This window comes from Mustela nivalis (assembly GCF_964662115.1).
Source record: "Mustela nivalis genome assembly, chromosome: 2".
NCBI classification, from domain to species: domain Eukaryota; kingdom Metazoa; phylum Chordata; class Mammalia; order Carnivora; family Mustelidae; genus Mustela; species Mustela nivalis.
This window is the reverse complement of record NC_139021.1, coordinates 101,945,341-101,959,351: the sequence shown is the minus strand read 5'-3', so window position 1 is coordinate 101,959,351 and position 14,011 is coordinate 101,945,341. Positions and strand designations below refer to the sequence as shown.

The following is a 14,011-nucleotide window of genomic DNA, read 5'->3' as shown; positions in this document are numbered from 1 at the left end:
CCTCAAAATAATAAGGCACATTTATAGAAATCCCTCAGTTAAAATCAAAATTAATTCTAAAATACTCAATAGTTTCTTCCTGAATTCAAAAACAAGACAAAGATGTTCACCTTCACCACTTCTATACAACATGCTATTGGCATTCTTAGCCAGTAAAAAATTAGGAAGGAGAAGTACACTTGTCTTTATGCACAGACAACACAATTATTGACCTAAAAATTTTTTAAAAACTATAAAATAACTATCAGAATAAGTAAACTTAGCACGATTGCAGGATACAAAGCCAGTGTGCGAATACCAACAATTTTTCTATATACTAGAATTAGATGCTGTTAGGGTCCGTGATCAAAGGAACGAGACTGATACAAAGCGAAGGTCAAGCAAAGCTTTATTTTGAGCCAAGCATCAAGAATCACACTGCCCTGCCCCTGCATCCTGAATCCACAGGCAAGTTCCTCTGGGAGGGGCAGGCCCTTACAATGCCAATTCTCTCCGAAATGATCAATGCAACCCCAATAAAAGCCCTAAAAGAGGAGGTATAGGGGTATGGATGGTGTGTGTGTGTGTGTGTGTGTGTTTGTGGAAACTGACAAGCTGATTCTAAAATTTATATGAAAATGTAAAAGTTCATAGTACCATAGCACTGTCCATAATATCTGGAAACATAGAAATTATTTTAATATATTTTGTAGATTAAAGATATTCTTGGCAACATTCTGTTCATGCCAAAGCCAAGCAACCTTGAAGAAAACAGCAAAGCTACAAGGCTAACACTGCCAGATGTCATGACTTATAATTAAATTATAAAGATAAAAGATAATAGTATTGTCAAGAAGATGGATAAATGGAACCTTTATTAGACAGCCAATAGGGGCACCTGGGTGGCTCCGTTGGTTAAGCAACTGCCTTCAGCTCAGGTCATGATCCCGGACTCCTGGGATCAAGTCCCACATCAGGCTCCCAGCTCCATGGGGGAGTCTGCTTCTCCCTCTGACCTCCCCTCTCATGCTCTCTCACTCTGTCTCTCTCTCAAATAAATAAATAAAAATTAAAAAAAAAAAAAGACAGCCAATAGAACAAAACAGAAAGCCCAGAAACAAAACCACAAATATATGTTCACCTGATAAATGACAAAGATTCAGCAGAAGAAAGGACAGTCTTTTTAACTGTCATCAGAAGTCATCAAGAAAATGGTAAGACAAGGCTTATATAATTGAGAAAAGGCACTGTCAATACATACATTTGCCAAAGATTCATATTTGGAATCTATTTTTTTTTAAGATTTTATTTATTTATTTGAGAGAGAGAGACAGTGAGAGAGAGCATGAGCGAGGAGAAGGTCAGAGGGAGAAGCAGACTCCCCATGCAGCTGGGAGCCCGATGTGGGACTCAATCCCGGGACTCCAGGATCATGACCTGAGCCGAAGGCAGTCGTCCAGCCAACTGAGCCACCCAGGCGTCCCTGGAGTCTATTTTAAAAGTTCTATAATTCAACAGAAAAAGACTAATGGTCCGATAAAATATAGGCAAAAGACCTGAACAGTTAACTTTGCTAAAGAAGATCCAAATAGCCAACAAAAATATGAAAAGATGCTCAACATCAGTCATCAGAGAAATGGGAATTAAAGCCTAATGAGATAACACAACAAAATGACTAAAATGGCCAAATTAGACTGACAATACCAAGTGCTCACAACAATAAAAGGCAATTAAAGCTCTCATACATTGCTAGCGACAACACGATTTAGTACAACCTCTTCGGAAAATTATTTAAATTAAAAAGTGTGTTAAAGTTAAGTATGTGATCACTCTGCCCAGCAAGTCCATTTCTGGTCACACAACTAACAGAAGAGTTTACATACTCCTCAGAACAACACACACAATAATTTTTATAAATGTTTTTCACAAACCTCAAACTCAAATCAAGTGTTTCAAAACAAATATGTTTCAAATATGTATCCTAAATAAGTTTCAATAACATAATAAAGACATAAACACTGTGGTAGTCACAGTGGAATGCTACACAGCAATATAAAGCAATAAACTAATCATAAACCAACGTGAATATTTCTCATAGACATAATACTGAATCAAAGCAGGCAGATACTAAATATACACACACACACACTGTGTGTTTATACGTATATTGTATATACACACATATATAGTAATGTGTATACTTAAAATCTGTGTATTTAACTCTATATAATTAATTCCTAAGGAGGAAAACAAAGATAACATTGTGTATAAAAGTGACACTGGGGGGCGCCTGGGTGGCTCAGTGGGTTAGGCCGCTGCCTTAGGCTTGGGTCATGATCTCAGGGTCCTGGGATGGAGTCCCGCATCGGGCTCTCTGCTCGGCGGGGAGCCTGCTTCCCTCTCTCTCTCTCTCTGCCTGCCTGTCTACTTGTGATTTCTCTCTGTCAAATAAAAATAAATAAAATCTTAAAAAAAAAAAAAAGTGACACTGGGAGATACTGGGTGATTGAGTGACACTGAATATTTGAGTCACGTCAACATGCTACTTTCAAAGGTCCAGAGCATCTAAAAAGTGATTCTTTTTTTTTTTTTTTTTTTTTGAAAGATTTTATTTATTTATTTGACAGAGAGAAATCACAAGTAGGTAGAAGGGCAGGCAGAGAGAGAGAGGAGGAAGCAGGCTCCCTGCCGAGCAGAGAGCCCAATGCGGGACTCGATCCCAGGACCCTGAGATCATGACCTGAGCCGAAGGCAGCGGCTTAACCACTGAGCCACCCAGGCGCCCTAAAAAGTGATTCTTAAAGACCATTTCAATGGCCTTAAAGCTCTGAACTACGGCTTTGTGATCTAATTTCCTCCTAAACTCCATCTGGCTCATACGTACTCACTCACCTGGGTCGTTCTGGCTCAGGAACTCTTCCTCTAATATCCACGGCTCCTCTCCTTGCTCCAACTTGAGGATCACTTCTGGTTTAGGGATGGAATACCCTGTGAATGAGAAATGGGACAAACTGGATGAGTTTTAGGGCCTCTGAAGGCGGAGGACATTATAACTCAAAGACCATACAAAAAAAAAAAAAAATTAATCCCTGTTATGAGGGAAAAGAAAACAAATCCCTTTGGATAATCAAAAGGTCATCCTTGACCTACAAATTTCAAAACTAAATATTATATTCCAAAAACTCTGCAAGTTTCTGTAAATAAAAAAGACACACATACTGGGGGTCTACGTGAGAAACAAACATTACCTACCCACTGAGACAAGGTGGCTATAGTTCTCCAGCATCACTTCCCTGTACAGGGTCCTCTGAGTAGGGTCCAGGTGCTGCCACTCCTCCTGAGTGAAGCCCACGGTCACATCCCTGAATGACAATGATCCCTGGAAAAGCACATTTCTGCTTAGTCTGAAGTGGTCAAAATCAAGTTATAGGAAAAAAAGGAAGTTCAAAGACCAATTCTTAGGGGTATAGCTCAGTGGTAGAGCACTTGACTGCAAAGACCAATTCTTACCATTTTTTACTGCTGAAAACTGGCCAGAAAATTTTACTAAGGACCTCTATTATAGAGCTTCTTTTGTGTTATGCTTTTTGAGTTAAAAAAATAATAATAATAGAAATACCATTTTTTTGTTATTTAATACAAAAAATCTGAGTGCCCACATGTACCTGTAACTGCCCTAGTCTCTGAGAATTCCAAGTTTAAAAAAATACTCTTCCTGGTCTTAAAGAAGTTATTCTCATAAGGAAACATACAAAAACATAGCTACCATAGGACTTAAAGAATCCATACCATAAACATGTGCAACAAAGACACCATTCATAAAGGGGTTCTGTGCAAGTTCCCGTGCTCTGAGGACCAATGCCTCTGATCACATGCGTGCAAAGAGGCACACAGCCACTGTTAGTGCATTTCCCCGGTTGCTGCAAGTCCCCTTCAGTTTGTGTTTTCCCCTTTTCATTTTCTCCTCCTTCATTCTTTGCCTTTCCCCCTTTAGGAATCAAACACTGAAGACCAAGACATTAAAAAATAACTGCATATACTAGGAGAATCAGAAAGTGAGGGTGCATACCCAAGGACAGGTTCAGAAAACACTAAGACATTAAATTTACACATCAGGCAGATCCTTGGCACAGAGACAGCCTACAACAATCAAAAGATAAAAGAAAATAAACAAAATCAGTAAGAAAATATGGCAAACATTGCAGAATGGGAAGAATCTGATTTCCAGAGTTACCACATTATTAAGAGTCAAATGCCCAGTGGTCAATTAAAAAAAATCACAAGGCATACAAAGTAACAGGAAAATATGTAAACATAAAACTCTAGGAAAAACACAGGTGGTAAGCTCCTTGACACAGGTCTAGGCAATGATTTTAGATTTGACACCAAAAGCAAAAGCAACAAAAGAAAGAATAAATAAATGGGACTACATCATAACTAAAATTTTTATACACCAAAGAAAAATCATCAACAAAATGGAAAGGCAACTTACTAAATAGGAGAAAATATTTCCAAGTAATGTATCTAATAAGGGACTGATATTCAAAATATATAAAGAACACATCAACTCATTTTTTAAAATAAAAAAAAAATCTGATGAAAAATTGGGCAGAAGATCTAAATAGTCTTAATTCAAAGAAGACATACATATGACTAACAGGTTTATTCAAAAGATGCTCAACATCATTCATTATTAGGGAGATGCAAGTCAAGACCAAAGTGATATTACCTTACACCTGTTAGAATGGCTCTCAAAAACACAAGAAATAACAACAGGTGCTGGTGAGGATGTTAAAAAAAAAAAAAAAAGGAACCCTTGTGCACTGTTGGTGGAAATGTGAATTGGTGCTATAGAAAATGGTATGAAGGCTCTTCCAAAAACTAAAACTAGATAATATCATCCAGCAATTCCACTTCTGGGTATTTATCCAAAGAAAATAAAAACATTAACTCAAAAGGTTATATAAATTCCTATGTTTATTGCAGCATTATTTAAAATATCTAAGATATGGGGGGGGGGCGCCTGGGTGGCTCAGTGGGTTAAGCCACTGCCTTCGGTTCGGGTCATGATCCCAGGGTCCTGGGATCAAGCCTCACATCGGGCTCTCTGCTCGGCAGGGAGCCTGCCTCCTCCTCCTCTCTCTGCCTGCCTCTCTGCCTACTTGTGATCTGTCTGTCAAATAAATAAAAATCTTAAATTAAAAAAAATATATCTAAGATATGGGAACAACCTAACTGTCCATTGATAGATGAATGCATAAAGAAACTGTGGTATATCTATACAATGGAATATTATTCAACCATAAAAAAAGAATGAAACCTTGCCACTTACAGCAACATGGGTGGACTTTGTGGCATTATACTAAGTGAAATAAGTCAGAAAGAGAAAAAGACAAGTGCCATGTGATCTCTCTGATATGTGGAATCTTAAAGAAAATACTCTTAATACAGAAAACAAACGGGTAGTTGCCAGAGGTGGGGAGTAGAGTGGGCAAAATGAGTGAATTCTTTTTTGTTGTTGTTTAAATAAATTATTTTAAAGAGAAAACTACTGACCAATATCCTTTATGAACACTAATGTAAAAAATCCTCAATAAAATATTATCAAACAGAAGGATTATAATAAATATACTACAATACTATAGTAATCAAAATACATGGTACTGGCACAAAACAAGACACAAAAATCAATGGAACATTACAGAGACCCCAGAAATAAACCCATACCTATATGGTCAATTAATCTACGACAAAGGAAGCAAGAATAAAGACTGAGAAAAAGACCGTCTCTTTAACAACTGGTGCTGGGAAATCTGAACAGCTACGTACGAAATAACGAAACTGGGCCACCTTCTCACACCATACACAAAAATACACTCAAAAGGTACTAAAGGTTATAAAACTCCAATTAGAAAACATAGCAAGTAATTTCTTTGACATTGGCCATAGAAAGATTTTTCTAGATATGTCTCCTAAGGCAAGAGAAACAAAGCAAAAATAAACAACTGCAACTATAAAAATAAAAAGATTTTGCACAAATGAACCCATCAATGAAACAAAAAATTTACCCAGTGAATGGAAGAAAGTATCTGCAAATGATATATCCAATAAGGGATTAATATACAAAACATATAAAGGGCATATACAACACAATGCCAAAACAAAACAAAACAAACAAATGAAAAAAAGCCACTGATTAAAGAAGACATAACAGATGGCCAACAGACACATAAGAAGATGCTCTACATCACTAATCAAGGAAATGTAAATCGAAACCACCTCACACCAGTCAGAGTGCTTACTATCAAAAAAGGGTTGCTGGGGGGAGGGGGTTTGGGAGAAGGGGGTGGGATTATGGACATTGGGGAGGGTATGTGCTTTGGTGAGTGCGGTGAAGTGTGTAAACCTGGTGATTCACAGACCTGTACCCCTGGGGATAAAAATATATGTTTATAAAAAAAATAAAAAATTAAAATACAAAAATAGATAAATAAATAAATAAAAATAAAAAAATAAAAAAAATCAATTGAATCATACTCATAAAAAAAAAAAAAGAAATAACAAGTGTTGGTGAAGACGTGGAGAAAATGAGATGCCTGTGTATTTTTGGTGGGAATGGAATTGGTGCAGGCAATGTGGAAAACAGTATGGAGTTTCCTCAAAATATTAAAAATAGAAATATCATATGATCCAATAATTCCACTTTCTTTGGGTATTTATCCAAAGGAAAAAACAAACAAAACTAATTTGAAAAGATATATGCAGCATATGTATGCTTACTGCAGCTTTATTTACAATAGCCAAGATACGGAAGGAACCCAAGTGTCCACTGATAGATGAATGAATAAAGAATATATGGTATAGAGACACAATAGAATATTACTCAGCCTTAAGAATGAGATCTTGTCATTTGTGACAAGATATGAAGACCTAAAAGGTATTATGCTAAGTGAAATAAGTCAGACAGAAAAAGACAAATACCATACGATTTCATTAACATGTGGAATCTGAAAAACAAAACAAAGGAACCAATAAATAAAATACAGATCCATAAAAACGGAGAACAAATAGTGGTGCCAGAGGGGAGGTGGGGAGGAGACTGCTGAGAAAAAGGATTAAGAGTTACAAACTCATGGGGCACCTGGGTGGCTCAGTGGGTTAAAGCCTCTGCCTTCGGCTCAGGTCATGATCTCAGGGTCCTGGGATCGAACCCTGCATCGGGCTCTCTGCTCAGCAGGAAACCTGCTTCCCTCCTTCTCTCTCTGCTTTCCTCTTTGCCTACTTGTGATTTCTGTCTATCAAATAAATAAAATCTTTAAGAAAAACAAAAAAGAGTTACAAACTCACAAAAGATATAAAATGGATATAAGAAGAGTTATAAAATACATAAATTATGGAGATGAAAAGTATAGAGCAGTAAATAAAGTCAATAGTACTGTAATCATGTATGGCAACAGTTGGTGACTACCCTTACTGAGGTAAGCACTGACTAATGTATAGAATTGTTGAGTCAGTATGTTGTACAACTTAAACTAAATAAAACTGTATGTTACACTTCAATGAAAAAATAAAACAAAATAAAATGGATTATATGCCCTGACCAAGTAGATCCATTCTTGGAATCCAAAGACGGTTCAACACACAAAAATCAATCAGTATAATACACCACATCAAACAATGAAGGAAAAAAACCAAATGACCATCTAAACTGATACAGAAATAGCATCTGACAAAATTCAACAGTCTTTCATGATAACAACACTCATTAAAATAGGGATAGCAGAGAACTAACCCCATATAATAATAGCCATGTATGCAAAAAATACAGGAAAAATTATACTCAATGGTGAAAGGCTGAAAGCTATTATTCTAAGATCAGAAGCAAGGCAAGGCTGCCTGCTTTCATCACTTCTATTTAGCATAGTATTGGAAGTTCTAGTCACAGCATTAGACCAGAAAAAGAAATAAAAGTATTCAAATTGAAAAGGAAAAAGTAAAATCATCTGTGCAAATGATATAATCTTATATGTAGAAAAACCTGAAGACTTCACAAGAAAAGCTGTTAGATCAACGAAATGAATTCAACAAAATAGCAAGATATGTCAACATACAAAAATCAGTTGCATTTCTATACAGGAACAATGAATAAGCTGAAAAAGAAATTACAAAAGCAAATTCATTTACAAAAGCATCAAAAGAAATTTTAGGAATTAATGTAATCAAAGATGTAAAAGATTTGCACAATGAAAACTATAAAACAGTGCTAAAAGACATAAAAGACGACATAAATAAATGGAAACACATCCCATGTGCATGGATTAGGAAACTTATTGTTAAAATGTCAATATTACTCAAGGCAATCAACAGATTCAATGAAATCTCTAGCAAAATTCCAATAATATTTTTTGCAGAAATGAAAAATATTCATCCTAGGACACCTGGGTGACTCAGTGGGTTAAAGCCTCTGCCTTCCGCTCGGGTCATGATCCGAGGGTCCTGGGATCAAGCCCTGCATCAGGCTCTCTGCTCAGCGGGAAGCCTGCTTCCCCCTTTCTCTCTCTGCCTGCCTCTCTGCCTACTTGTGATCTCTGTCAAATAAATAAATAAAATCTTAAAAAAATATTTCATACTAAAATTCATACAGAATCTAAAGAAACGTGAATATCCACAACAACCTAAAAGAAGGTCTCAAAAAGATGTCTGTACACTCATTTTTATAGCAGCATTGTTATTCATAATAGCTAAAACAAGGAACTACTCAAGTGTCCATGGACAGATGAATGGATAAGCAAAATGTACATATACATACAATGGGATATCACTCAGCCTTAAAAATGGAAAAAAGTCTGCAGTATGCTACAACATGGATGAATCTTCAAGATTCATGTTAAGTGAAATAAGGCAGTCACACAAAGACAAATACTACAGGATTCCACTTCTATGAGGTACTTAGGGTAGTCAGAATTACAGAATCAGGAAGTATCATAGGAGTTCCCAGAGGGGAGCTATTGTTTAATAGGTACAGAATTTCAGTTTTACAAGATGAAAGACTATGGGGATGAACAGAGTGACAGAAGCACAAGAATGTGAATACACCACTGAAGCACACACTTAAAAATGTTTAAGATGAAAAATAATGAATACTGTTATGCTGAAAATAAAAAATAAATTTAAAAAAAAAATAAAGAAAAAAAAATGGAATAGGGAAAATTAAAAAAAAAAATGTTTAAGATGGTAAATTTTACGTTATGTTGTATTTTACCACAAAAAATAAGAAAAAAAAAGTGAAAATGTACTGGTAAGTACTACAACATGGATGAACCTTGACAACATGCTAAGTGAAGGAAGCTAGACACAAATGCCCATATACTGAATGACTCCATTTGTAGGAAATACTCAGAATAGATCAGTCCATAGAGACAGAACACAAACAGCTCGCTGCCAGGGACTGGGTGAATAAGAGAATGGGGAGAAACTCCTTAATGAGTAACAGGCTTTATTTAGAATGATGGGAATATTCTGAAACTCAATTAAGGTAGTGGTTGCATAACACTCTCAATGTACTAAGTGCCACTGAACTCATTTGGTCACTTTAAAATAGTTACTTTAGTATGTGAATTTCACCTCAGCAAACTTTCTTAAAGACAAAAGAACAAAGTGTGGAGAATAAAATTACAATGAAAGATGAAGGAGCTAAAACCATGTATCAGTAACCACAACAAAATGAGAACAGATTAAATTCTCAATATAAAGGTCAGAGCATCTCATACTAGGCCAAAAATGTCTAGAGACATATTCCTTACCAAAAAATTATGCTCACAAAGAATACGGAAAATCTTACTAAGGTGCAACACCCTAATGATCCCAAAACCCCCAAGGCATTAAAGTAAGGAATGGATGGTGAGTGAGAATGGATAACATCTCCTTTTCGAATCAAGCAGTTTTCACTTACTTGCTTTCAACTAAGTTGAAAGAGAAATCAGAGTTGAATTAAGAAAACGGTTTCATCTAAAAGAATACTTAAGAATAAATTTAAGCAAGGATACATAAGTTTTGCATACTGAAAAACTACAAAACACTGCTGAAAAATACTGAAGAAGACCTAAGCAAATGGAAAAACACCTCACGTTCACGGACTGTAAAACCTAATACTGTTAAAATGTCAAAATTCCCCAAAATGATGTACAGATTCAATGCAATCCTTACTAAAATCTCAATAGCCTTTCCTTTGCAGAAATAGAAAGGTTAACCTAAAATTCATATGGACTTGCAAGGGACCTTGCTGTAGAAGAGTTTGGTTGTTTCACAATAAATGCGGAATGACCCATCAATTTTACTTCCAGAAAAGAAGTGAAATAGGACTTGAAACAAAAACTTGTACAAGAATGTTCATAGCAGCACTGTTCTCAATACCCAAACATGAAATCACTCCAAATGCCCACCAACTGATGGATACACAAAAGGTGGACAACACATCAGTGGAGTATCATTCAGCCATTAAAAAAAAGTAGTGGTACATGCTACAACATGGATGGGTATCAAAACATTAAGTGAGAGAAGCCACACATTTCAGATTTCATATTGTATGTTTCCATTTATACGGGATATCCAGAATAAACAAATCCATAAACAGAAAGCAGATTAGTGGTTGCTAGAGGCTGAGGAGATGGCGGAGTAATTTGCTCATTAATTATGGCACCGCTCATTAAAGGTATAAGGCTTCTTTTTGATGTGATGAAACTATTCTTGAAGGAGAGGGTGGTTATGGTTGCACAACATTGTGAGTGTGTTAAGTGTAACTGAGTTCTACAATTTAAAAAGGTTCAAGTGTGAATTTTGTGTCATGTATTTTACCACAATTGAAAGAGGAGAGTCAGTCACCAGACTGCAAAAATTTAGATATTGCCCAATCCCCAGGACTGTCACAAAGCGTATCTCATTCTACTGATTACCCTGGATCACTGTGGTCTGCCCAAACTTGCTCCTTCTTTGACAGCCATGGGCCCTAATGCTGGCACAATTCATGTGCAATTCAACTTTTCCTCTGAACTGGACAAGAATTACTCTATGCCCACCATTTCTTTTTATCATTGCAGGACTGTCACTGGAAGGTACATAATGCCACCAAATGAAGCTTATCAAAAAACGTTCCTATGTTCTGGTTTCAAAACTCAGTAAGATCACAAGATGTGATCATTTATCTACAAGGCCTCTTTGCCCTGGTGTAGCAGAGGTCAGCAAACTGCAAACAGTTCTGGCAAATGGCCACGTAATAAATATTTCAGGCTTGCCAAGCTACACAATCTCTGTCACAACCACTCAGCTCTACCCCTATAATATGAAACCAGCCACAACCACCTCATTCAAATGAATGCGCACGGCTGGGTCCCAATAAAACTTTATATAGACCCTGAAATTCATACACTTTCCCATCACAAACTACTGCTCTTGATTTGTTTCTCAACCACCTAAAAGTTCATGGTTTGTGGGCCATAGAAAAATAAGCAGCAGGCTGTATTTGGCCCATGTACTATGATCTGTTGACTTGTGCTCTGCATTTTCCCTGATTTCTACTATTTCATTTCTACAATTTCATATGAAGGTAGAGACATTTTATAAACCTCACATATAACAATCACTGTTAGGCAAAACTGTGAACAAATGAACAGCTCACCTGGGATGTGATCATCTTCTGCTGGCCCTGAAGAGTGTGGATAACCGTGAGGGTACAGCTGAGAGGAAAGAACCAACATGAGAGATGCCGTCAGCCTGAAAAACTCCACACAGCTGCAGGCAAAACACCTCTGAAGCGGAGATGCCTTGAGAAAGGGAAGAAAGGAGGACAGGAAGGGAGGGAACAGCCCATGCACAATTCCATAGTGCTTGAACACACTAGTTTTTAAATGCAAAAACATTTGTTTTCAGGTCATCTGGTAGGCTCAACTGGTGGGGCAACCAACTCTTGATCTTGGGGTTGTAGGTTAGAGCCCCATGTTGGGTGTAGAAATTACTTAGAAATAAAATCTTTAAAAAAATTTTGTTTTCTCCTGATTTACTAACAATGTATGCTCTAAAACAGAAAAATGTAAACAACACGGTACACTAAATAAACAAATTAGGAAAAGCCAAGGAATGGAACGTAATGCTTTCATTAAAACTGATGCAGAGCAAAATATTTCAAGTTATAATGGTCATTATAAACCAGAGAATCCTACTAGTTTCTGAAAAAAGGGATGGGGTTTTAAGGGCTGGTCTTTTTCCAAAGGTGGGGGGGGGGGAGTTTGCTTTAACTCAGTTTCAGGTTCTCAAACATATCTTTTGATTAAAAACAACAAACTGCTTCTGACTTATCTGTTGTCAAAGCAGAAAACAGCTGCCTGGGCCATCAAGCGATTCAATGTCTACTCTCATTTCTCCCACAACAAAATGCGTGAGTAGGAGCAGGTATGTGAAAGAAGACCCATTTCCTTCCCACCCTATCCCAGTCCCATCTTTAAGCAGAGCACAAATAGGTAAGCCGTAAAGACCTTTCCTGCAGTTCCATCTCGGATTCTATCAGATCAGGACAGAGGGATGGCGCTGGCTGTGCTGTAGTGAGCCGGCCGCTGAGAATCTGGGAGTGGAGGAAAGAGGAAGGGGTGGAGGCCGCAGTTTGCTCCTCTGTGGCTGCTAAGCCCTTCTTTCCACATGATGCCCCACAGCTCTCCAACAAGCCGTACCTTCGGTTCCTGTTACCCTACCCTCCTCTCCCAGCCATAGCTGACATCCCTCCTGAAAGCTGGCCAAATACATCCACCATCACGCAGTTTGCCAGAATCTGGCTATGAACGTGGTTCTGGTAGCAGGACCCAAACTGCTTCGAGCCGAGCAAGTCTTTGCCCCTTCCCCTTCACTCTAGATCTGGGGACCATCTGACTGGAGTCTTAGGTGGGGTCCCTGCTCCTGGAACCCTCCATCTCCCTCACAAGAGCTGCCTTGTTCCAGGAATACCAGGCATAGACAGTTGGAATCCCCATCCAAGATCTAAAGCTCTTGGACCTTCCCGACTCCCTCAATCACAAGCTGGACCTTCCGTAAATGCCCAGTGCTGCTACTGAGGGAACGGGGAAGGGTGCAGCGGGTGAGCGGGGCCGGATGCCTCCACTCAGATGCCAGGCTCACAGGTCAGGGAAACAAGGTCAGGGCTCCTGCAGCTGTTTGCTGTTGGGTCTGCCTCAGGCCCAGGTTTGATGCGGGCAGAGGATGAGGCAGGTCCTTCTAGACCACCTGGGGCTCGCTCTAATCACCTCCCGGCCCCGCACGTGGTTGCCATGGGGACGCTACACTGACCACAGGTGAACTGGAAGACCAAGAGGAACCGTGAGCGAAGAAGAACAACATTCCCCCAAAAGAGAAGCGCCCAGCGACGAGCGTCCCGAGGCCGGTTTCCGCCGGTCTTACCCAGCCCTCTGCCGAGCCCTCACGTCGGAGATGAAAACACCAAGCTTCGCTCGGTATCAAGCACTGGGACGTGCTGGTTCGCATTCGATGCATGAAGACGGAGCAAGACTCACCCCGAGCTCAGGTACCAAAACCTCTTCCTCCGTCAATCGCCCCTCCGCGGGGAACCTCCCGTTTAAAGGGTCACCTACGCCCAAGCCCCCGGGGCTCACTGGCTGCGCACTCGCCACCTGAGGCCGCGATCTCACCGCGGAAGCATCAGGGACGGTCTTCTCGCGAGGCCGCGGCCGCCTACGCGAACTAGACTGGAGGGGCGCAGCGCACATGCGCAGAAGGCCAGGAGCGACTCCTGCGTCCAGCCACAGGGCCCCTGCAAAGTTTCCCAAATACTTGTGCCACCTCGCTGGAATACGACCTTCAGACTTGGGGGATGTTCGGTAGAACTGCTTGATTTAGCAAATAAGGTATAAGCAGGTGACCTACTGGTAATACAGTTTTATTTTTATTTTTTATTTATTTTTAATTTATTTTTTATTTATTTCAGCATAACAGTATTATTTTTACGCCACACCCAGTGCTCCATGCAATCCGT

The 14,011-nt window shown here is 38.9% G+C and overlaps 1 protein-coding gene across 5 annotated transcripts in view; it reads right to left on the bottom strand.

Annotated features, from left to right (window-relative positions):
- Positions 1-13,808, bottom strand: part of ZNF37A (zinc finger protein 37A) — a 29,300-nt gene extending 15,492 nt beyond the window's left edge. For 2 of the 5 annotated variants that reach the window (XM_082720832.1, XM_082720830.1), the window contains exons 1-5: positions 13,533-13,808; positions 12,507-12,592; positions 11,654-11,711; positions 3,232-3,358; positions 2,872-2,967 (exon numbers count right to left, since the gene is read on the bottom strand). In XM_082720832.1, coding sequence (XP_082576958.1) covers positions 2,872-2,967; positions 3,232-3,358; positions 11,654-11,711; positions 12,507-12,592; positions 13,533-13,745 — 580 coding nt within the window. In that variant the 5' untranslated portion in view covers positions 13,746-13,808. Of the gene's footprint in view, positions 1-2,871; positions 2,968-3,231; positions 3,359-11,653; positions 11,712-12,506; positions 12,593-13,419 lie in introns of all 5 variants that reach the window. The other 3 variants (XM_082720831.1, XM_082720833.1, XM_082720834.1) reach the window with 3 other exon arrangements.
- Between the last annotated feature and the right edge of the window lie 203 nt (positions 13,809-14,011).